The sequence below is a fragment of the Adiantum capillus-veneris genome, chromosome 7 (assembly GCF_014529385.1).
Source record: "Adiantum capillus-veneris isolate H3 chromosome 7, ASM1452938v2, whole genome shotgun sequence".
Taxonomy (NCBI): Eukaryota; Viridiplantae; Streptophyta; class Polypodiopsida; order Polypodiales; family Pteridaceae; genus Adiantum; species Adiantum capillus-veneris.
In genome coordinates, this window is record NC_140937.1 from 69361402 (window position 1) to 69386595 (window position 25194).

At 48.6% G+C, this 25194-nt stretch overlaps 1 protein-coding gene across 2 annotated transcripts in view; it reads right to left on the minus strand.

Moving 5' to 3' along the window:
* Window positions 1-25194, minus strand: part of LOC147454013 (Pyridoxal-5'-phosphate-dependent enzyme family protein) — a 153212-nt gene that overhangs the window by 45995 nt on the left and 82023 nt on the right. For both annotated transcript variants that reach the window (XM_086516027.1, XM_086516026.1), the window contains exon 4: window positions 10374-10517. In XM_086516027.1, coding sequence (XP_086372153.1) covers window positions 10374-10517 — 144 coding nt within the window. The remainder of the gene's footprint in view (window positions 1-10373; window positions 10518-25194) is intronic.

Here is a 25194-nt window from a genome sequence, read left to right on the forward strand (position 1 = left end):
TGGACCAGTGCGAGACGAGACCAGATCAGCAGACCACACAGTGCAAGGCAAGGTAGGGGAAGCTAGGTAAAACCCAAGTATCTGCGCTAGGAAGCTATTCAACAACTCCCCTCACGTAGAGACCCCCTCTCTGTTTTCGGAAATTCATGTTGATCCATTGACTTCTTTACGTAGAGAGCTTAAAGCCCTAAAACTACAACGCGCTCTTATAGAGGAGAAATCAATATCTCTTTGACAGGAGAAACCACCACACCTTGAGGCTTTGGATCAAATCAAGAGAGAGCTAGAAGAGCTTTCGTCTCAACAAGAGACTAAACCTATGGTATGGTGCAGGTCGTGTCGCTCTCCAGGACATCCTCCACAGGACTGTCCCCTTCGGGCTTATTGCCACTTCTACGAAAAGTCGGGGCATGAAGACAAGGATTGCTACTATATCAAGGGATTGCGGCATATACAACAAAGTCTAGGTCCTTCTCTCCAACAAGGGATAGCACCTGCATTCAACATGGTTTCACCCTATGGCCATCAAAACCCGATGCCACCTCTGCTGACAACACCTCCTATGCAAGCTATGAAAGGTATGCACAACAACTTTGCATCCCCCAGCTTTTATCATGCTATTACTCCTTCAATTCCCCAAAGCTTCTACACTTCAGCATTCGGCCCCATGCAGCAAGGATCGACCCCATGCAGTAAGGATCGAGACCACCTCGCCCCTCCAGTAGGCCAATTTTGTGCTACAGGTGCGGGGAGTATGGACATTATCAGACAAAATGTCCGTTGCCAGAAGGGTCTCCTCCTTGCCGACACTGCCGTGAAGCTAAGGATCACTATAGTAAGGACTGCCCAAAACAACGTGCATCCACATCTGCAAGCACAAGCCAGAGCCAGCAGGAGTTTACATTCCCAAAGGTTGACCTCATCATAGTAAGCACCATTCCACAGGCCCCGCCTTCCACTCTTGTAGTTGCCTCTCGCGATGGGTTGAAGCAGGTGGAAGAGCCGGCTGGTGTGCTCACACGGGCACAAAGAGATGCTCTCGGCCTCAGCCTCCCTGGCGGTCCAATTTTTTCATCTCCAATCACCCACATGAGTCAAACTCCCTTAGTAGGTGTCAAACCAATAGGTAGTGCCAAGAGGCAACCTACCTCTCTTCTATCAGATATTGATGGTGCTTTCATGGAAGCAGTAGAGGACTTGTAGAAGCTTAAGATACCAGACCAAGATCTAATCAAAAGAGAGAAGCCTACAGCAAAGTCTATCTTGAAAAACACCTTTCAGCAAGTGTCACTATAGGACATGCTTCGACTTGATGCAAATTTTAGAAGTGACACCCTTTTCATCATCCAGTCTCTGTATCCTGGTGCAAGGCCTAGTGGTGGGCACCTACCTGTGCAGCCCTTGGAGTCCTACATGATTTCTTATCCAGCTGCTCCCCTCACCGACTACAAAAGTCTTGTCTCACTGTGTCTATTCTTGGGCATCAATTCTCAGGCGCCATAGTGGATGGTAGATCTGACATCAATCTGATGCCAAAATGTACTATGTTGGCCTTAGGTCTGCAGCCTACCCACCCTGCTCCATTCACTGTTACATTGGCAGACCAGAGGACAGTCTACCCTATGGGCATAGTAGAGAAGGTGCCTCTGATAGTACAAGACCTCACATTTAGCTTGGATTTTGTGGTGGTCAGTCTTTCTCAAGTGCAGGGAGGATTTCCTTTGCTTATTGGTAGACCATGGTTGCGGCATACTAAGGCACTTCATGATTGGGGAAACGACGCCATGTGGATACATACTCCTGGCCCCCCCATGCAACCAACTCGGCTTGAAAAAGGTATGGATCCAATGGTTCATCACAGCTCATTGTCAGTACAGTCGAACCCCGGCCCTGAGCAGCCCATCCCACCTGATAGGTCTGACGAAGACCTGCTGCAATGGTTGGAAGCTACCACATCGATGCCGTGCTATGTAGTCTCTATTCAAGCCTCAGTTGTGCCTGTAACACTCTCTCCTAGCTCCTCAGGCCGACACCAATGTCCCAAGCCCTACAGCCGAAAGTGTGCCAGTCGAAGAAGTAAGTGGGTTAGTCCTTGATGACCATGATTCGAGTGTTCATCTGATGGAAGCCGTCGGCCTCGGTGAACCTATAAAACATCACCGAAGGGGGAAGAAATCTCCTCTGCTTGAGCTCGCTAATGCTCCACCTCTTCCTCTAACATCTCCCAAGGCAGAAGCCCCGCCCACTCAAAAGCACTCTGCTATGTCCGTGTCTGAAGACTTACCCTTCGAGGAGCTTCCACCAGGATGGTTACAAGAGGAGTATACAGAGTTTCCAATCGATCAAACACCAGCCTATGATGTCTCGAAGCTCCAAGAGGCAGCCCATTTTTCATCTTCTGAAGCACCCTCCACAGTTACACCTCCTGACTCGGTCAAAGATGTCAACCAAGGGACCCTGACAACCCTCAGTACGTCCTATTAGCAGCCTGGTTATGGGAGCATCCTGCATTACTTGATCAAGTAGTTTCTTTTATACACTCTTTTAAAGATGTTTTTGCTTGGTCCTACAAGGATTTGGAAGGGATCCCACCAGAATTAGGTGTCCACACTATCCCTCTGGTTGAAGGGGCTAAGCCTGTCAGAGGCCGAGCTTACAAGCTCAACCCAAAGTATGCAGAGGTTGTCAAGTCAGAGCTCGAAAAAATGCAAGAGGCAAGGATCATTGTACCTGTGGAGCACTTTGAGTGGTTATCACCCATGGTAATAGCGCCTAAGAAGCAGTCCACTAAAATCCGTGTGCGCATAGATTACCGCGCTCTGAACAAGGTAACTATCCCAGATGGTTTCCCCACACCTTTCACTGAGCGTGTGCTAGAAGATGTAGCAAGGCATGTATTGTACAGTTTCATGGATGGTTCAGTGGATACAATCAGTTGGACATCCATCCAGGTGATCAGCTTAAAACGGCCTTTGTACCTCCCTGGGTATTTTTATCTACACTAGAATGTCGTTTGGATTGAAAATTGCTCCACCTTCCTGCAATCGAGCAGTATATCTCACATTTTGTCCTTTAGTTACGGATTATCTTCGGATCTTCATGGACGATTTTTCAACCTTCTCAGGTGCTCAATGTTCAACCCCAGTGGAAAATCTAGAGGAGCACCTCGCTCAGCTCGGTGTTGTTTTCCTCAGGTGCAGAGAGGCACGCCTAAAGCTCAATCCTAACAAATTTTATTTTTTGGTCACTGAGGGCACACTTCTAGGCCATGTGGTGTCTGCCAAAGGTTTAGCACCTGACCCAGAGAAGATCGTGGCCATCTTGAAGTTGCCACCTCCCATCAACCCAAAAGGTGTTCAGAGCTTTATAAGCCACACAGACTATCATCACAGGTTTATACGAATGTATGCACAGGTGGCTCAACCATTGACCCGACTCACTAGTGCTACTGTACCCTTTAAATGGTCAAACCTTGAGGCTGAAGCATTTGAATACCTCAAAAAGCGCATAACTGAAGCACCTATTTTAGTGGCTCTAGATTGGTCTCTCCCTTTTCATGTGCATATTGATGCCGGTCAACTGGCTGTGGGGGCTGTGTTGACTCAGCCTAGTAAGGAGTACAACCTGGATCGCCCTGTTCACTATGCAAGTCGCCTGCTCACCAAAGCAGAGTGCAACTACAACACCATAGAAAGGGAACGTTTGGCTATGGTGTATTCTTTACAGAAGTTTCGTCATTACTTGTTAGGGGTTCACTTCACTATCATCACGGATCATCATGGGCTACGCTATCTTTTGAATAAACCCCAAGTTGCAAGAAGAGTCTGGAGGTGGCTACTGATATTCCAAGAATTCGATTTCGAAGTAGTTCTTAGTCCAAGCAAGCGGCATGTCATGGCCGACCATCTCTCTCGCATACATATAGGTGAGCTCGATATTGGGGTTGATGTGATGACTTTCCGGATAGTCATCTCTTTAAGGTCGACACGACCCCAGAATGGTATCGAGATGTGTTACATCTCCTCTCTACTGGCCTATATCCTGAGAATGCTTCTCCCTCGCAATAAAGAAGACTCTTGCTGAAGTCTAGACCCTTCTCTTTGATTGGCGGACAGCTCTACAAATCTGGGCTAGATGGTGTGCTGCGCAGGTGCGTTTCTCGTTATGAAGTAGACCACATTTTGGAGGATACACACAGTGTCCTACAGGTGGCCACTACATTGGTCACATCACGGCCCCTACCCTCTACTGCTCTCGACCAAAGCCCCCTCACCCCTACCCACTAAAAACCCCCCTCACCCCTACCCTCTACTGCTCTCGCCCCTATCCACTAAAAACTCCCCTCGCCCCTACCCACTAAAAAACACCCCCTCGTCCATACCCTCTACTGCTCTCGCCCCTATCCACTAAAAAACCCCCTCGCCCCTACCCTATATAGCCCTCGCCCCTACCCTATATAGCCCTCGCCCCTACCCTCTACAACCCCCCCTCGCCCCTACCCTATACTGCCCTCACCCCTACCCTCTAAACCCACCCTCGCCCCTACCCTATACTGCTCTCGCCCAAACCCCCCTCGCCCCTACCATCTAAACCCCCTCTCGCCCCTACCCACTACCATCGCCCCTGCGCACTAAAAACCCCCCTCGCCCCTTCCCAATTTTTCCCTCGCCTCCCTAGATGATAACCCTCGCCCCTATCATAAGCCCATCGCCCCTACCCTCATCCCCTCTATGCTATCGCCCTTACCCTAACCAAACCCCTCGCCCATCCTGCAGCCTGTCGCCCACCTCTTCCTCCCTACAACAGTAATCGGGTCAGTCTATCGCGCCCATCTTCACACTACAGGCGATCCTAGACAGAGCTCAAACTTTGCAGCCGAAGCTGTTTTAGCTTTTCATCTCATGCTTTTCAGGCAGATTAACATCTCACGCTTTTCAGTCAGAACCTATTTCAGCACAAAAAGAAAAGAAAAGAAAACAGATCAATTCAAGATGGCTGGTACAAGCAAGAAGGCTCGGAAGAAAGCTTTCTCTCGACAGAGACCTACTGAAACACCTCGAAGTTCTACAGAAGAAGACGATAAAGAAACTTCCAGCCATGGCCTCACTGATCTATCCTCCACTGATCACAATGATGAGAGTTACAGAGCTTCTGACTCCGGCTCTAACTCTGACTCGAACTCAGAGTCTTCTAGCCAATAGGAAGATGATGAACAGGAAGAAGACAGGACACTGGAGGCTATGGGCTTGGGAGTACAGTGGGATCCTGGTGAGTGGCTATGGAGCGACCCCTTCTCTTCTGCAGACCGCCCAGGAGTCCCTTTCTTTCAGTACACTGTTCGGCTTGGACGTCATATACTTGCAGCGTAGAGACAGGCCCGCCCCGCTGCAGCACGTCATTGGCAGGAGGAGGGTCTCACAGTTGAGTTCTTGGCAGCTTTTTGGCAGAGGCTGTGGGACTCCAGATAGCCGAGGCGCGTCACTTTGTTCCAGTGGTTGGTTGCACACAGAGCCACAGCAGTAGGGAGCTGGCTTGTGCATAGTGGTCTCTCGGCCGCATGTACAGCCTGTGACCAGTTGGTGGAGAGTCAGCGACACTGTCTTTGGGACTGTCCTTCGGCCCAGCAGGTGTGGCTACGAGTTCTTCGGGTGATGCCTGCCCTCTCCGCGGCTCGACAGTACACTTGGGGGGCAGCGGCTTGGTCCACCCTCACGAGCCCGGCACTACAGTTAGCTATCTTCCAGCAGCAGGATGATAGTGATACAGGGGGGGCGACCTGCACTCCAGCCTACTACAGACCTTACTCCACAGGAGTGGTGCAGTGAGAGAGAGGAGTGCTGGGAGCTCATCAGCGGCCTAGCTCTTTGGTTTATCTGGCGGGCCCGTTGTTTCCGCATCTTTGAGGCTCGCCCTGTGCCACGAGCAGAGACTGTTCGTGACTTTTGGCTAGAGCTGATCCATACTCTCAGAGGACAGCTTGACGGACTACAGGGCAGCTCCGACCACATGCGGGAGCGCCGCGAGGCTTTCCTTCGACTCTGGCGCCCTGGGCCTTTCTACACCATGGTCCAGGGGGTGCTCAGATGGCACTACTGTCCACCTGTGTGGCTCTTCCCTCCTCCCATTTCTTGATTTAGCCCCATTGTATATATGTTGTTTTTTCATTGGGAGAGTCTCCCCATCATGTTTGTTGTAGCCCTCTCTTGCAGAGGTGGATGTAGCCCTATGAGCAGTTTTCATTAACTAATAGAAGGATCTTTTTCTTGAAAAAAAAAAAAAAGATGATGTGAAAAACAAAAAGAAGAAGGCAATCACGCAGGTGCTGAGCCATCAAATTCCTCGGCCTCCTTCCAAAACTCAAACCAAATTCACTTTGAACTTCCATCTGCAGCAGCCTCATCCGCCTCTTCGAGAAGTTTTATCAAAAGATCAGCTACATACGCTAGGTCTGTCAACATTAGCAGAGGCCGATCTGCCTTCTGATATTCCGACGGATATGGTGCATGAGGTTCTCAAGATTTTTCCCAAAGTTAGATGGCACCCAGTTACTGCTACACGCATTGGTCACGCTTTGGGGATGACAACCTTTCCTGCAGTAAAACCGGCTACGAGAACCTATTCACAACTTTCGAAAGATGCGACCATTGAGGCATGCAAAGAGCTACTTAGTACTAGTCATGATGACTATGCAAGAAATAGAAAGCTCTAGGCCGCTTTCAAGTACTACTTTTTGGTCAGAGCTGCTAAAGTAAGCAAGGGCAGATGTGACGTGCCTACTATATTCTCGCACTGCGAATGCCTATACTGCCTCATCCACACCATCCTGTGTGGCTTTCATCAAATTCTATTTACCTCCTTACAGTCGCGGGCAAAAAGATTCCAAGCTCAAGTGCAATCTGTGCAATCTAGCTTCCAATGCTTTGTAGCTCCCATGTCGGCCTGGGTCATTAACATACCTGTTAGTCCCATGGATGTGGATGCGGATATGCGGCATAAAAGCTCTAAGGCAAAAGGGAAAGATATTGAACAGACAATGGATCTACCTGGGAAGCCTAAGAAAAAGAGGGCGAAGGTAGTGAAGGACACAGTAGAATCTTTAATATCACTGCCAGTTTCGGAAAGCCAACAGCTTCGAGTGAAGCAACCTGTTCGACGTTCCTCGCATACTCCCGCTACTGGTTCGATGATAAGATCAACCGCTGCAGATCACACTATGCATGTCACAGCTGTGGCTTCTACAGTGTGTTCCTCTCTCTACTGCTGCTATTTTTACTCCTACCACAGTGACTAGCTCCCAAGCCCGAGTGGGAGTTGCTTCTTTTCCTATGCCTAGTCCTGCTGCAACCACTCCCACCGTCTCTACTCCGCCAGAGAGGCATGCTCCCAGTCCACCACCACAAGCACTGCCACTTGCCACCCCAGTGCCACTAGCTATACCACTTGCGAGCTCTCTTCACCCTGACACTGTTACATGACCTTCAACAGTGTCGGACTCTACATCACTTTTTCGGCTATCTGAGGATATACTGCAGGAGTCCAGGCAAGCCATTGCCACCATTGAGCTTGGAGCAGAGCGGTTGGCAGCTACACACCAGCGTCATGCAGCTACTTACGCAGCTATGGAGGGATCTCTGCGAGTCGCTGAGAGCGCCATCGCCGATCGGGATGCTACTATTTTCGCACTCCAATAGGCCTTGAAGTGAGTCTCAAGTGATTAATGACCTTCAAAATCAGGTACAAGGATTTAGAGAACTGCTCTTACATGAAAATATGGCAACCCAACCTACGATGATGGGTATGGGTTATGGATGGACTGGAGCAGGTACACTAGTGCAAAATGCAGCAACGGGTCCTTCTCAGCAATTTATGGGACTCTACCCACAGACTCCAGTTCAGTACTACAATCAACGGTATCCTCAGGGGTTTCAGGCATCACCATTGCCTCAGATGCAGAACGTTACTTGCTGCGACGGTATTGTTGGAGCACACCGCCATGGCTGTGTTACTCGACATCCTGAGTACACTACAGGACAAGTACTACTCTTTGCCCAGCAGCAGGTGGCTGGTCCCTCCTCAGGTGGCCCAATTACGGACAGGAGAGCTCACATACAGCAAGGCCCCACCATTGATTTGATGGCACCACCTTCAGAGACTGATGCTTCGGATGGTGTGGCGACTAATCTTTCTCTTGGGTGACTGAGCAGTTTTTTATAATCACAGTGATGGGCAGTGTAGGTTTCTTTGCGGTCGATTAGCAGTTTCAGTTGTTTCTCTCACCGAGACGGTGAGCGGTCTTGTGGCGGGCAACCTATAGCGGGCTACAGTGTCACTTTCACAGGACACAGAATTAGTATAGTTGGTCGAGGCTAGTTCACACTGGCCAGACTCTCTTGGCTGGGCAGTGACACGTGGCAGGGGATACGGACGGTGGTCTAGTGGACATCGTGGCCAGGTCAGCACCACTCAGTTTGGGGATAGATTTAGATGGCTGACATTTATGAGCCGTTGGTGGCTCTTTATGGTTGTACATATGAGTAGCAGCTGTTGGGACATCGGATCATCTTCTTGCTCTATGGTCCAACGTGGTCGTTAGGAGTAGCGAGTCTATACACACAGCAAGTCTTCACCATCCTTGCACATCTGAGCCTCGACACCCTATTGTACCTGTGAGTCCTGGGCAGGAGCTAAGTGTGCTGCCACGCCAGAGTCTGTATCAGTTCTTTGAGATAGTCGAGTCATATGTTGTGGTCTACTGCTGTTGTGTCTCTGTGAGCTCAGTTGTTGTCTATTGTTCCTTTGTTTTCGGTCTGTTTTGAGCGAGATTGTCACGCACATTGCACTGAGGAGCACCCACTGTAGAGAGCACGACACAATATCTGCGCTACAGGTGCTCTCATTTTGAGAGAGAGAGAGAGAGAGAGAGAGAGAGAGAGAGAGAGAGAGTCGACACGAAGAGCCGGAGTTCTGCTTCCAGATGCACTAGCCCCAACGTCTAGCACCCTTTCTTCTCTCCGCGACTTTGATACTAGATAGTCTGCTAGAGAATGAAGCCCTAGTTTCCTTACAAACTTACATAGGGATGCCTAAAAGCAGAGCCCCTGAAAAGTCTCAGCTTCCAAAAGCTCTAACTTCAAAAGCTGGCACTGAAAATCTCTTGCGCACACCCTGCCACATCAGCACCCTGTCAGCGCAAGATGTGAGATGTCGTACTGCCTTGCCATTGCAGCATCTTTACGCAAAATCAGTTTTTCAGGTTCTTAGCTGACTTTGTCCATTTGCAATGGGTCCCTTATGGGCCCTAATCCTTTTAGAGCCATGCTAGGACATGCGACGCCAGCAACTTGTGACAGTCACACGCCCATCTTTCCCAATCAGAGGAGCTGCTGATGCCCAGCTGGCATGAGCATGCTGCCTTGAATGCTTTAGAGAGGATGTGCTTACAGGTGCAATTCCCGGAGCCTCGCACAAACCTCTCGTTGTTTGATATTCTAGTTGCATCTTCCACGTTCCATGGAAACCCTTGGTGACTGATGTCCATGATATAAATGCGGGAAGGCCTTCATCCCCCATGAGATTGTTAGATGCAGAGCTTGGTGCTCTTTCCTTCATAGTTGAGGCACTTATCAGATCAATCTCCTTTATGCATGACAGGTGACAGACAGAAATGCACAAATACATGGCCTCAGCATGATGGACAGATTGTCCCATTTCAGTATTGATTGGATGCACCACTGTTCAATTTGAGTTGTATACAGATGAGCCTGCTCATTTGATATGATGTTATACAGCTTCATAGAAATTGGCAGATTCAGTGGCGTGCCACTGAGCAGTGTGTGTTGTGTATGCCAGTTAGCATAAGAGACACAGGAGCCCTACATGCCACCACCCTGCTTACTAGAAGATTAAAGGGCATTTCTATCACCCCTTTTGAGAGGGCTTTGGACCTCCCTCCAGAGTTGTAAATTTCCCAGATCAGCAATGTCTCAGCTTGTATTTGATAAGGCTCGTCAGCTTAGAGAAACGCTTTCTAAGAAAGCAGGACATATTTCTCTTTCCAAACAGTTGCATCTTTCATACCATGGGTGTAGCTTTTGGTCTCATTAGTCATTTTGCCTTTTGCAAACATTAACAAAACAGTTCAATTCATTCCTCACCAGACATGCATGAAGATTTTTAAATCTTTTACTTGGTAAAAGCACACCAAAAGAAACTATATTGGCACACTGCCCATTCCAAATAATACTATCCTGTATATTATATTAATCACATACTCAATGTTTGGTAATATGCATCACTGGCCAAATAGATGACACGCTCCATGTTCAATTATAATTAACCCATGGTACATCCTATATTAGATGAAATTAAGCAACCTTCTCAATTGCCGCATCGTCAGGAATCACGACGTGACACCGACATCCATATGCAGAGGCAACCATTGCAAGGCTGATGGCAGTACTCCCAGCACTTCCCTCTGTAACCAGGCCACCAACGTGCAGCTTTCCAGATTGTAAAGCCTGGTCAATCACCAGCCATCATTGAACACTATAATTAGCAACTAAGCAAAGATATTGATCTTGTTCATTAAACAAGCGCCTTGAATTTTAATTGACAGAGGTATTTTCCAGTCTATAGACATCTGGCTCTATGAGAGGTTTCGGGAGGTAAAATAGGTAGTCAAAAAAAAAAGCTGATGACAAACATCGCAAAAACTTGAACATAAATAATTATTTGTCTTAGTCAGATTCCAATTAGAAAAAAGAAAAAAACAGTAAAAACCGCCAATCATAGTCATTGATTCACTCTCATTTGTTGACACAACAATACACACATGCAGTCCTAGATGGTATGTTATTAGCTGAACATATACAATGCAACGATTTTCCTAGCTTCATATCCATGATGACAATACAAACCCTTTATTCTGAGATGCACATTGAAATTTTTAGTCCGTGGTCTCTCATCTCAAGAAAAATTGAGTTGTCTACAAGCTCATTGAGATTCGGTGGTCGCCCCAGCGTAGGCAAGCTCCATGATCCTCTCTAGAGGGAACTGCTAGCAGATGTTAGGTGTTGAATCATGGATACACAGCCCTGATGGGGTGCCAATACTTTCATGTGGAATTCAATGGTGCAGGCTAGCCCCTCCAGTAATTTGTTGGAGCCTTCTTACCATCAAACTCACAAGGCCCAATTTTTGTACTCAAGAGAGCAAGATTGTAGTTCGTGGTCTCTCATCTCCAAAAGCGGTTAGAGATTGGTAAGCCCACCATTAATTTCTTCAGCAGAAGTTGGCTACTATCTCCTGGACTTTGCCAGCCAAAGACAAATGCATTAAAGACCAACGGCAAAGCTTCCTCCTGATAGACGCTCAAACTGATGCACATATATCACATCCATGCCAACATGGAAACCCAAATATCGGCAAGTCTGTCCTCTAGCCATTCAAGTGAAAGCGTCCCGTACGCCCCACTAACAATCCTCATCAACACCTACTAGAAAACAAGACTTGTGCCAGTTGATAAGCGCACCACTGGCCAACCAAAAGGTAGTATCGCGTAAACTTTTCAGAGGTATGTGTGTCATATTGTGCAAAGAGCAGAGTGTCATCTGCAAACTCCTTATCTGCAGAGTGTCATCGTATACTCTACCAAAAACTACAAAAAGGAGTCTGTCCCAAGCATCTCTCTCCCGAGGCGAGATAGAAGGTTAATTAGGCGGTGTACCTGCTCGCCAATCCACTATATTATTGAAATGCCCACCTACAATCCGTTATCCACAGTAGGCAATACAAGGGGCGTCAATCTTTGGGGCCTACTGTCACAAACTGATGACGTGGCAGTGCCCACACACACTGTTGATGTGGCAGGTCCCAGATTATGCGCCGACAGGCTGACATGTGGCACAGTACGGACCCCCGGATTTTGCGGCAGATTTCACGCTGATGACGTGGCAGTCCGTACACTGTACAGGATTCCGGAAATTACGCTGGCAAATTTTACGACAGCTTTTGACACAATTGCTTTTGAGATTATAAGCTTTTGAATTTAGAGATTTTGGGGCTTTGCTTTTGAGCATCGCTTGTACTTATAAATAAGTGGGTAAGGCTTCACTTCTCAGAGCATCTGGACGCAGAGTCTGAGACTGAGCACTTGCCTGCTCTCTTGTACTTTGAACACAGATTAATATAAAAAAAAAAACCGAAAGGGGTGCAGTCTTTGGGGGCAATACCTCTAGGCACAGAACTACGCCAGGCCGTGTCATCTTTGTGAACTGTTTTGAAGAGAATCTCTGTTGTGTCGCCGTAGAATCTTGACTTGGGGTGTCCAAGTTTGTTAGAATGGTATCAGAGCGCAGCCAATTTCTCTTCTATCGGGAAATCCGATCCTTTTTCTCACGGCACTTACGAATTCCAACAAGAAACAGTTGATTTCTTCTGCATTTGCGAATGTGGGAGATCATGAAGAAGATTCTCATGAGCAATCAGAGGAAGACTACGGCCCACCTCGGCCTACACAGTTCGAGATTGAAGAGATGGAACGTCGACAATTGGTTGATGAGCCAACAAAGCAGATAATTAAAATTGCGAAGGATCCAAAATTTGCAAAAATTTTGTCTCGGCAATCCATCGCGGAAGCCACTGGCAGAAAGCCACAGAACCACCCATCAAACCGGCAATCAAGAAACCTCCTTCCGAGGATGTTTACAGAGCAAGAATTACAAGAGGTGGTTCAGACACAGATTAGCCGGCTTTTGGACGCAAACAACAAATCCAAAAAGCACGATAAAAAGCACAAGAAAGGGACTGACTTCCCGGGTTATTTGGGTCGTCAATATTCTTTTGCATCGGCAAGAAAGCAGAAGAAGCGTGTCCGATTTGAAGGACTACCTAGTTCTTCTTCTTCTTCTTCTTCTTCTTCTTCTTCTTCTTCTTCTTCTTCTTCTTCTTCTTCTTACAGTTCTTCTAGCTCTTCTGACTGGAGCGAAGAAGACAAAAAAGGCAAAAAGCGAAGCAAAAAGCAAAGCTTCAGAAAGGGCAAGAAAAAGGCAAAGAAGCCTAGATTTCGCCCAATTTCTGATAGTTCTATAGAGGAGTCATCCTCAGACAGTTTGGACTCCGACGATCACATGTTTTATGCAAAGAAGAAGCATTTTTACAAAGCCAACCAATATGACTTCCTCGGAGATAAAAGCAAGAAAGTAAAAGAACTCAAAGAAGGTGGACAGTCAATTAAGTTTGACTCTTTTTCTGGATTCTGAGATGCTCCAAGGGCTTTGGCCTTCATACAGAAGTTTGACATAGCTTTCTCTGGAGGGCATTACTCAGAACACTCCAAGATTAGGAGGGCTACATCTTTCTTCAAGGGAAATGCTCGGACATGGTGGTCCACCCTTCTTCTGAGAAAGGAAGCTCCAGTTAAATGGTTGAAATTCAAAAGGCTTTTTCTTTCTTCTTGGCTGACTCGAGAGTACGAACGAGATATACGAACTGCTTGGAATCATCTTCGGATGACCAAGGGAGATTCTCTGGACGCTTATTGCGAGAGATTTTGGAACTCTTTTCTACCAGCCTCTTCATTTAAGAAGGTCTCGTTTAAATGACAGTTTTAGCGGTTTTGCTACGGACTTCCTACAGAGATCCGAGACTACTGCTTGGAACAAAAGTCAAATTCTATTCAAGAATTGATGGGTCATGCGAAACGAGGTTTTGCAATACATTCGGGCAATTTGACTTACCCCACTGATGAGATCTTGACTCAGAGAACCCAACAGACTTCTAACAATGAAAGTAGAAAGAGAAAGAGTTCCCAAGAAAAGAAAGACAAGGATTCACAACCCCGGCTCACTCTTTGAGAGAGGGCCAACTACATCAAAGAGGGGAAGTGTTTTGGAAACGGGGAACATGGGCAGGTCTCCGCGAAGTGCCCTAAAAAGGCATAGCAAGAACAGAATGAAGACAGGCCAGAGAGTTCGAGAGCAGCAGAAGAACGTGGTAGAAAAGGAAAGATGAAAGCAGGACTAGTTCCAGATTGCATGGGTACTGACCCAATCACGATAGATGAAAGTAAAGAACTTTGCCGAGCTTGGGGCAAAGTGAAAGATCAAGAAGCCATGATTTTCTTTGATGGAGGAGCCAAGGCCAACTTAATTTCACCTGAATTGGAGTCGCAGCTCGAGATTACACCCGATCGGATGGTACCACAACCAGAGGCAGTTGTAGCGGCACGCGGACGGGACATAGCCATTACACCTGTCATTGGCAAACTTCGGTTGCATTGTCAGGGGTACTTGGGGCACGAGGACTTTTACATAATTCCCTTGGAAGGTTGTGATGTCCTCCTCCTTGGAGTCCCTTGGTACCATAAGAAGAACGCCGTGGTCGATTATCGCGCGAAGAAAGCGACATTGACAAATGAAAAGGGCCGAAAAATTGTACTTGATGTGAAACTAAAGGGCGAGTCTATCCCTATTGTATCGGCTTCGGCCATTTCCAAATTAATGAAATCCAATTTGTTTGTTTGCTCGATCTATTTGAAAGAGTTAAATGATGAACACGGGACAAATATGTCTGAACTTGATAAAGAACGCCAAGATTTTCTCCACACTCATGCCGATTGCTTTTCTGGGGATCTGCCACGCGAGTTGCCACCATCTCGTCCTGAGGATCATACTATTGATCTGATACCTAGAAGCACTCCACCGAACCGGCCACCTTACCATGTGAGCCAAGTCTAGAATGAAGAGATTATGAACCAAGTAAAAGACCTCTTGGAAAAGGGTCTTATCCAGCCGAGTACTTTATCCTACTGCTCTCCGGTGTTGTTGGTTTTAAAGAACGACGGATCTTGGAGAATGTGCATTGATTATAGAGTTCTCAATAAAATCACCATCAAGAACAGATTTTCGATTTCGAGCATAGATGATATTCTTGACCAACTATAGGGATCCTCTTGTTTCAGTTGGATCGATAAGAGGATATCATCAGATCCGAATCGCGCCGAGAGATGTCTACAAGACAGCTTTTCAAACGAGTTTCGGTTTATATGAATTTTTGGGGATGCCTTTTGGCCTTACCAATGCTCTAGCGAATTTCAACCAAATGATGGATAGGATTTTCAGAGAGTACATATCTTTTGTTGGCACTTTCTTTGATGATATTAAAGTCTTCTCCAAGGATGAGGCAGAACATAGAAACCATATGCTACAGGTCTTTCAGGCATTGCGAGATCACAAGTTAGTAATCAATGAATCTCTCGCTGCTCCTTGCCTGCCATCGCTATCGCCCAGACTCCCTTCTCCCCCTCACGCAGCCTCTTCCTGCCCTCGCCCGCTGCCCATTGCGCGCTACCTGCTGCCCGTTGCCCCTTGCCCGCCTCATCGTCTCTTTCCCCCACCCTTTCCCCCCTGTGCGCGCCCCCTTCCCCCGCTCCATTCGCCCCACCTTATCCCCCCTCCCTCCGAGTCACGCTTTCGGCTCGCAAGCAGGCTCTATTTTCAGCTTCCTTGTGAGCGCCTCGTCGCCAACGCCCTCCTCGATTCAACAGCAGACACAAAATGGCAGTTTCTTCTCCACCTCAGAGGGACTCCACAGAAGCCCCCTCAACCGACACTGCGGGCAACTTGCTCTTTTGCCAGAAGAGCAAGCGAGCTTGATGGCCAAAGTGGAGCGCTTGCAAGCCACTTCGGTTATCTCTAAGATCATTGGCACTCGGCCCAATCGGGGCGAGGTTCGAGAATTACTACAGGCCCGTCTTCTCTCCGATGTGGACAAGATCACCGTTGTCTAGATCCTCGCGAGAGGGTACTACCAGGTAGAGTTCGAGTCTGCAGAGATGACCGCCAAGGTGATTTCGATGAGCCCGCTCGGCATCCGAGTAGCTCGAGCTTACTTCCGACGATGGCTTCGTGGTTTTGACCCTACTACAGATGTGGTTGAGGAGGAGGCAAACTTGCCGATTTCGGTCTGTTTCCCAGGCCTGAGGCGAGAGTACCTCCCTTTTCTCCCCAGGATTGGTTCCATGTTCGGGACAGTTCTGGAGTCTCCGCGCACTGCAGCTTCAGTTGTGGCCAAGGCCGCACGTTTACCTACTGTGCGGGTTCTACTTCGAGAGACACTCTCCCTCCCCAAGGTGGTACTGTTGCCTCGAGTGAGTGGGGGATGGATCAGACAGAGTGTGGAGTATTTGGGTCTCCCGAACCAGTGTTTCATTTGCACGCGGATGGGCCATTTGGCAAAGGCCTGTGCTTGCAGGAGACCTCGACCCATAGCCCATGCGCAGCCTTTCAAGGCTGAGCAAGCCAAGCAGCCATATGCACAGGACACACAAGCTGGTACCTGGACTGAGACCAGTGATCTGACAGCTAACGTTGGCAACAGGTGCCTGGCCGCCATCTACAAGGGCGGGCTCGCCCCACTGCTCCCCTTGGTGGCCAACCTTCTGCAGCTCAGCAGCACTAGGTTCCGACTCGAAACCGTTTTGACCCCCTTCAGTAGGACCCGCCTGAGGAGGCCCGGTCCACTTCAATTCCTCCACCACCACCTCCTCCTGCCTCAGGCGCTGCCTCCCCTGCCTCCTCCCCCTCCCCCACCTCCACCTTCGCCTCCCGCCCCTCCTCTCCCCGGTGGGACCCACAGTCTCATCTCCCGACCCCTCCTCCACTCCTCAGGCGGAGGGTACAGGACACGCTTCTGTCGCGAGGCGTTCTCTTGGTAGTGCTTTCTCTACGAGCCGTGTGGCTCGAGAGGGACAGCCCCACCTGAGGCCGCCTTTTATGGTGCAGACTTCTCCCTTTGCAGCAGTCCCTAGAGACTAGCTTTGACATTCGCAGACGTAGGGACTTCTTCGACTACAACTTCACTTGGTTTCTAGGTGATTCCTCTCCTAACCTCGAGGAGGCTAGCTTTCGAGTCCACGTCCTCTTTCTTGCAGCTAGAGGCATTGAGGCTCTGGAAGCGGTGGGTTTCTCCTTTCCGCTGTGTGGTAGGGATCTCACAGAGTGGACCAAGCACAAAGTCCTTGACTGGCTCCAGATTCAGGCTACTGAGTTCTCACACCACAGAGGGGACTTGGGGGTGACATATTTGGTGCAAACACTTTAGCCTCTTGTCAAGTTCAACGTGATGCCTCCGGATACAGCAGGTTGCAGGCACATTGTGGTGCATTTGTTTGCTGACACTCGGTGCACTCCTTGTTATGTATTTGTGCATGAGGATTCTTGGACAGAGGATGTAGCCCTTCGGGTTGCACGCTGAGCTTGGGCCTAGGCGGGACAGTCACTTCTTTTGCGCTTGTCTAGAGGTCGTTCAAATGCAAATTACTCCCCATCCAAACCAGCCTCAAAGATAGCGAGGTTGGCTGCTGCAACAGCATTTGTTTTCTCTGACTGACTCCATCAGGATCATCTCATGGAATGTGCAGGTATTAGGAGGGCCCCAGTTTCAGTGTCAGAGGGGTCAACTGGGTCAGGAGCTTCAGAGATGCCTTGTGGGTGGTGAGATTGACATTCTTATGCTACAAGAGTATCATCTTTGTGAGAGCCGCATTCGACGGTGTGGTCAGATTTTGCGTGCTCGTTATGAGACGTTTTGGTCAGCTGCATTTGGACATGGAGGCATCTAGGGTGGGGTATGTATGACTATTACGGACTCTTTGCAGCAAGCCATTGTGGGCAGAGGGATTATTGTGCTAGGCAAGGCTCAGTGGATTACTATGCAGGTTCAAGGTTGCCCCATCGGCATTCTGAACATCTACGCGCCCAATGTGGCAAGTGCACGTGCAGAGTTTTGGGCTCACATTGTAGAGTCTCTGCCGCAGGCAGAGCAATGGTGCATTGGGGGTGACTTCAACATGCTAGAGGACCCCTCTGATAGGATTGGAGGTGGCCATACTATTGTGCATGGAGTTAGAGTTGGCAGTTTGGGAGAGGTTATGTATGACTGCAGGTTTCAGATGTGTGGCAGCATTCTAGCTTTGTGAGGCCACCTGACAGCCTAGCCTTTTCTCATTAGAACCGTAGGGTGGGAGGAGTGAATCTATCTCGGATAGATCGCTTCTACACTAGTGACCACTTCAATGACTTAGGTGGGTCAGTTTGCATTCTGCCTGGGACTTCTTTTTCGGGCCATGCACCAATGATCCTCACAGTAACAGATAGACAGAGGAGGGGGAGCACGATGCTTCGCATCCCTGAGAGGGTCTTGCTGGACTCTACGCTCAAAGAGCAAGTGGTGACTCTTTGGACAGAGGGCTTAGACTTGCTGGACTCTCCTACTGACAGAGTGGCCTCTCGACCAACGTAGCCGCGAAACATTTCAAGACTGAAACATTTCACCCTGAAAGGTGGTGTTTCATCACGAAACGTTTCAAAGTAACAGATAGACAGAGGAGGGGGAGCACGATGCTTCGCATCCCTGAGAGGGTCTTGCTGGACTCTACGCTCAAAGAGCAAGTGGTGACTCTTTGGACAGAGGGCTTAGACTTGCTGGACTCTCCTACTGACAGAGTGGCCTCTCGACCAACGTAGCCGCGAAACATTTCAAGACTGAAACATTTCACCCTGAAAGGTGGTGTTTCATCACGAAACGTTTCAGCCAAAATTAGAGCATAGTGAAACATGAGACCAAAACGTGCGTTTAGCGACTTTGAAACTAAACTATGGTAACTTCTTGTTTGTGAAACGGCTTCTGTTTCACTTGTTGAGCGAAACGTTTCAAGGCCCGAAACGTATCACCTGTCCAGACTTTGCCGAAACACGTTTCATGGTGACACTACTCTCGACTTGCTCAGCTTAGTCGGCTATTTCTCCACGATGGATGGGGGAAAAAGCAGAACACACCCGGAAACCAAATAGTTTGCCTCTTTGCAGCCCAAGATAATCATTGCACCCCAATCCACTAGAGTTCACCTTCAAAACTCGCATAATCGACATCAATCCACACCGATCCAGCCCGTTTACGACCGTACCGCAGCACACACCACTCTCTCTCTCTCTCTCTCTCTCTCTCTCTCTCTCTCTCTCTCTCTCTCTCTCTCTCTCTCTCTCTCTCTCTCTCTCTCTCTCTCTCTCTCACACACACACACACACACACACACACACACAGGCCCGTGGAGGCACACCCATCTCCAACACCGGTACCGGATTGTCGGAACAAAGCAAAGAGAAGAAGGGGAAAAAGGAGAAGAAACGACACCAAAACTCGAAAGGATCTGCTTTGATTATGGATAAAAAACGTCATCTACACAATCATCAAAAACTGCTACAACCTACTCGGCATGAAGACCTCGAGCAACAAATGAAAAAAATGCAACCACTGCTTCACCTTTGCTGCAAAAAGAAACCCGCCTTCGTCCTGCCTCGAGAGCTCGGAAACACACCTCCGAGTTCACCTCTTCTAGGCCGAGAGCTACCCTTTCAGCAAAAGAAAAACCCACTCTCCTTCTCCGGCTCTCCAAGAGCTCGCCTCAAAAACCATCCTCCTTCCTCTGCCCAAATTGGGGCCCCCTTTGGGCGTGTGTCCCCAGCTGCCCTGTCCGGCAAGAATCTGCAATGCACTGCACCTTCAAACTCCAATATCTTGGGCTCCATAGTTCGGTTTAATGAGCCGTCTGGACCTGTTCCTTCAGCACTTCAAGCTCTACATACTAGGGCCAAAAAACAGCACTTTGAGCACCCTTCATCTGCCACCCTATTAGGCCCTATCTGGAGCCTTTTTGGCCTAAAAAACCACATAAATCATACATCTCCGTTGTCATTTGTCTGCCCAAGCTCTTCTCATCTGCCTTGGCCCTCTGCTTTGCATCTGTAAGCAAACACATCACTACCTATCCCTCTACTAGAGTCAACACACTTTGGCTGCACCATCATTGCCCAACCCCCTTGTTGAACATTCATGTTCAACCAAAAAACTGCTTTATACTTCTATCTGCTGCAAAAACTGGTAAACACTATCCAAAATTGTGAGAAAATCACAAAAAGCCTACTATATGTACAAGGCCCTACTCATGCATGCTACTGCCAAACCTCAAGTGGGTTGCCCCACCCCCTGCACCACATGGCTCCCGCTTGGATCAAAAACCTGGCACTGACTCCTTCCATCCATCTGCAATGCCTTCCAACAATGCCTTCCACCATGTCCGCAACCAGCCATGCACACAATATGCCCAAATCACCTGAGCACTTCTCCGCACCTTTGCCTGCCTCATAAACATACCTGACTCTGTAAGCACACCACCTGTACCAACTAATGCACCTGGCACTTCAATTACACCATCTACATCGACCAACAATTGTTGGACCCTCCCTCCAAACCATGTAAAGCAGAGTTCATCTCCATGGAACTCCGTATCTGGCAGATAACATACCTCACTGCTGCACTTACAAGCATACACCTCAACCATGTATTGCATACCTCTTTAGGCAGCTTGAACCCAACCAGGAAATCTCCTTCATTTGCCATATGGCATGCCTTTGGCACTGGACTCTCCATCTCCTCTAAACTCGTTCACTCTTCTCTGCTAGCATCATCAAGATCTTCTTCTTCAACCACTGGCTCCTCAAGATCGATCTGTTCCACCTGTCTGTCATCTCCAATTGTTTGTTCTTCGACCACCTCTTCTATCGCAGCATCATGCTCTGCCAATGTAGAGAGAAATTCTCCCCACACTGCATCAACCTGGTCCTCATCCATAAGCAAGGGCGCATCATCCCATTTGGCAAAATCTTGCACCATTTCTAGTTGTATATCGATTATAGAGCTCAAAATCACCATGAAGAACAGATTTCCGATTCCTAGGATCGATGATATACTCGACAGGTTACAGGCATCCTCGTGCTTTAGCAGGATTGATCTAAAGAGTGGATATCATCAGATCCGAATCGAGACAGGAGATGTCTACAAGACAACCATTCGGACTTCTTTTTGGGTTATTTGAGTTTTTGGTGATGCCTTTTGGCTTCACAAATGCTCCTGCGACATTTATTTGGATGATGGACAAGATTTTTTTCGCGAGTACAGGCTATTTGTTGGCACTTTCTTTGCTGATATCATTGTTTTCTCCAAGAATGAGGCAGAACACAGAGATCATCTGCTTCAGAGATACACTTTTTTTTGGGACACTTTGTCGTGGCAGCAGGAGTGCAAATGGATCCGGCCAAGATAGACACTATCCGTGATTGGCCCGATTTGAAGAATGTCCATGAAGTTGGAAGCTTCTCGGGACTGTGTTCGTACTACAGACGGTTCATTTGAAAGTTTGTAGAGGTTGCTTCCCCTTTGCATATCTTGATACAGAAAGGAGTCCCTTTCTCATGGGGATCCACAGAGGTGACTGCCTTTCAGACATTGAAAGAGAATTTGACTACGGGACCAGTTTTGACTTTGCCGGACTTGCAGAAGTCATTTGAAGTATATTGTGGTGCTTGTGATCGTAGTCTTGGTGCGGTCTTGATGCAAGAAGGCCATGTCATTGCTTACGAGAGCCGATTGTTCTCTAGGCCGTAGATGACAGCACAGATTTATGAGAAAAAGCTTTCGGGGTTATCCATGCTCTTACTCAATGGCGGCATTACCTACTCGGAGCGGATTTTACTTTCTTTACAGACCATCAGAGTTTGCGCTACTTCTTGTCACAGAAACAGCTTTCGAAAAAGCAGATGCGGTGGGCGAACATCTTGTCACAATTTCACTTCCAGATTGTCCACGTGCAGGGACAGAAGAATGTGGTGGCAGATGCTTTGTCTTGGAAGCCGTTATTTCTGGCTATTTCCGCGATACATCATAGAAGCTATGGTCGACCAGTATGCCACAGATACAGATTTTGCAGATATTTTCACACGGATACGGGATGGGGAGACAGTAGCTGGATACTCCATTCGGGAAGGCTATTTGATGAGAAAAACCATGTTGTGCGTTACACAGCCATTGAGGGAAAATTTTATGACTGAATGCCATTGTCCACGTTTTATGGGTCACCGCGGCATTGCTACCACCATGAAGGGGGTAGAGAGATACTTCTTTTGGCTGAGACTCAAAAAGGATGTGGAAGAGTTTGTGCGCAATTGTTTAGTATGCCAGAAGGTCAAGTTTGACAGGCATAAGGCACAGGGATTGTTACAGGCTTTACCCATACCCACCAGCCCCTGGGAAAGTATTGCAATGGATTTCATTTTTTATCTCCCGAGAACACAGAATGATCACGATAATTTTCGGATTACATGGCACGCCTGAGACGATTGTCTCCGACAGAGACCCCAGATTTATGTGTTTGTTTTCGAAGGCAATTTGGGAAAACATTGGCAAGTAGTTGCAGTTCTCGTCATCGTTGCACTCGCATACTAACGGGCAATTTGAGATTGCCAATTTAGTGGTATTAGATTTATTGAAGTCTTATATCTCGTATCAGAAGACTCAATGGGAAAAGTACTTACCTTTCGTGGAATTTGCCCAAAATAACACGATACACTCTTTGACGGGGAAGGCGCCATTTGAGATTGTTGAAGGTGCTGCGAGGTTCCACCCTTCCTAAGCACGAAAGATACGATTTTTGAAGCGGACGAATATACGCGAGATTTGAATACGGCTTTTGCCAAGGTTCGCGAGACTTTGCAGAAGTCTCAAGAACGACAGAAAAAGGCAGCCGATCGCCATCGTCGCGATTTGAAATTGAAGGAGGATGATTGGGTGCTCTTACGTTTTGAGAACGCACGCCTAAGAAAGAAAAAGGGAAAGGAGAGGCTTTTTCCAAAGCTCAATATGCGATACTACGGACCTTTCCAGATCACTGAAAAGATAAATGAGGTCTCCTTCCGATTGAAACTGCCAGATGCTTGGAGCATTCACAATGCATTTTTTTTTTTCGAGAAAAAGATCCTTCTATTAGTTAATGAAAATTGCCCATAGGGCTACAACCACCTCTGCAAGAGAGGGCTACAACAAGCATGATGGGGAGACTCTCCCAATGAAAAAACAGCATATATACAATGAGGCTAAATCAAGAGATGGGAGGAGGGAAGAGCCACACACGTGGACAGTAGTGCCATCTGAGCACCCCCTGGACTATGGTGTAGAAAGGCCCAGGGCGCCAGAGTCGAAGGAAAGCCTCGCGGCGCTCCCGCATGCGGTCGGAGCTGCCCTGTAGTCCCTCAAGCTGTCCTCTGAGAGTATGGATCAGCTCTAGCCAAAAGTCACGAATAGTCTCTGCTGGTGGCACAAGGCGAGCCTCAAAGATGCGGAAACAGCGGGCCCGCCAGATGAACCAAAGTGTCAGGCCACTGATGAGCTCCCAACACTCCTCTCTCTCACTGCACCACTCTTGTGGAATAAGCTCTGTAGCACGCTGGAGTGTAGGACGCCCCCCCTGTATCACTATCATCCTGCTGGTGGAAGATAGCTCAAACTGAAGTGCCGGGCCTGTGAGGGTGGACCAAGCCGCTGCCCCCCAAGTGTACTGTCGATCCGTGCAGAGAGCAGGCATCAGCCGAAGAACTCGTAGCCACACCTGCTGGGCCGAGGGACAGTCCCAAAGACAGTGACGCTGACTCTCCACCAAATGGTCACAAGCTGCACATGTGGCCGAGAGACCACTATGCACTAGCCAACTCCCTACTGCTGTGGCTCTATGTGCGACCAGCCACTGGAACAAGGTGACTCGCCTCGGCTGTCTGGAGTCCCATAACCTCTCCCAAAAGTTTGCCAAGAACTCGACTGTGAGACCCTCCTCCTGCCAATGACGTGCTGTAGCGGGGAGGGCCTCTCTCTATGCTGCTAGTATATGACGTCCCACTCAAACAGTGTACTGAAAGAAAGGGACTCTTGGGTGGTCTGCAGAAGAGAAGGGGTCCCTCCATAGCCACTCACCAGGATCCCATTGTACTCGTGCCAGCGGACAACACTCCCAAGCCCATAGCCTCCACTGTCCTGTCTCAAGAACTGCTAGGTCAGGGTCTATTACGCAGGTCCTCCCACAGATGCCCACTCCTCGGATCCTCTGAAAACAACACTCTGCTACCTGCGGAGCCTCTACTGCAACTCGCTGTAGTCGTCCCCCACCCTGAAGCTCGAAGAACAGGGCTGAGACAGACTCTGAGCAGGCCCTGAGTGAAATGAGAACCTCCAGTCGTGTTAAGGCTCCCATCCACCGCGGTGCTACTGGAACTGACTCTGTGATGTCCTGACACATGCTCTGCATCCCTCTCATGCCCGGTAGCTACAAACCCTGCACCTCCTCTGACAAACCTATGAACTCTAGCCAGTCACCTAGAGAGCGCGTTGGACCTGCTGCCATGGGACCCCAAGAAACATGAGACCGACTACCAACCAAGTGGCCTCTCTGAGTGCTAACCATGGGGTTCCAGACGAGGGCATGCCGTAGGCGCTCCTCCGTGCACGTCGGCTGTCTCTACTCCAGGCCACGCCGTAAGAGCTCCCAAGATCGAAGCAAACTCACAGCGAAGCGGTCCTCCAGTCTCCTGCTCAAACCAACTCGGCGCAACTCTGTAAACATCCATTTGGTCGAAGGTTGCCAAGGGCCTCCTGACTGAGGCACCCTGGCACGAAGCCTCTGCAGCAAGAACTCCTTCCAGGGCTCCTCTCCTGGAAGAAGTCCTCTGACTACGAACTTCCCAAGAAGGGCTCTGCTCTGCTATGCTGGATCAATGATCCCAAGCCCTCCCTGAGAACAAGGAAGTGTGATGACCGACCAAGCCACCTTGGCTCGGGCAATCTGGGTGTCACGACCTGACCAAAGGAAGTTCTTGATCAGCCTCTCTACCTGGCTGATACAAGAACTCGAGAAGATCCAGCAAGAAGTGATGTACCACATAATCCCCAACAACACCTGGTTGGCAACTACTACTCTACCAGCCAACGAAATTCGTGTTAAGCTCCAATGTAACAGCTTTCTCCTGATGGACAGGAGAAGAGGAGCAATCTGCTGCTCGGGAGACAAGTCCAAACCAACCTGACAACCCAAGTACCGAACTGCAGTCCCTGGGGCAATCCACCTGAAACCCTCGCCTGGCATCCAATCTGGCACAGGAGCACTACCAACCGAGAAATCCACTGTCTTTCTCGAATTGATCAATGCGCCCAATGCACAACAGAAGGTCTCCAAAGCCTACTCACATCTGTGCTGATTGGCCTCCTGGCCCTCTAAGTACAAGGCTGATTCATCGGCTAGCTCATCTCCCCGAATAG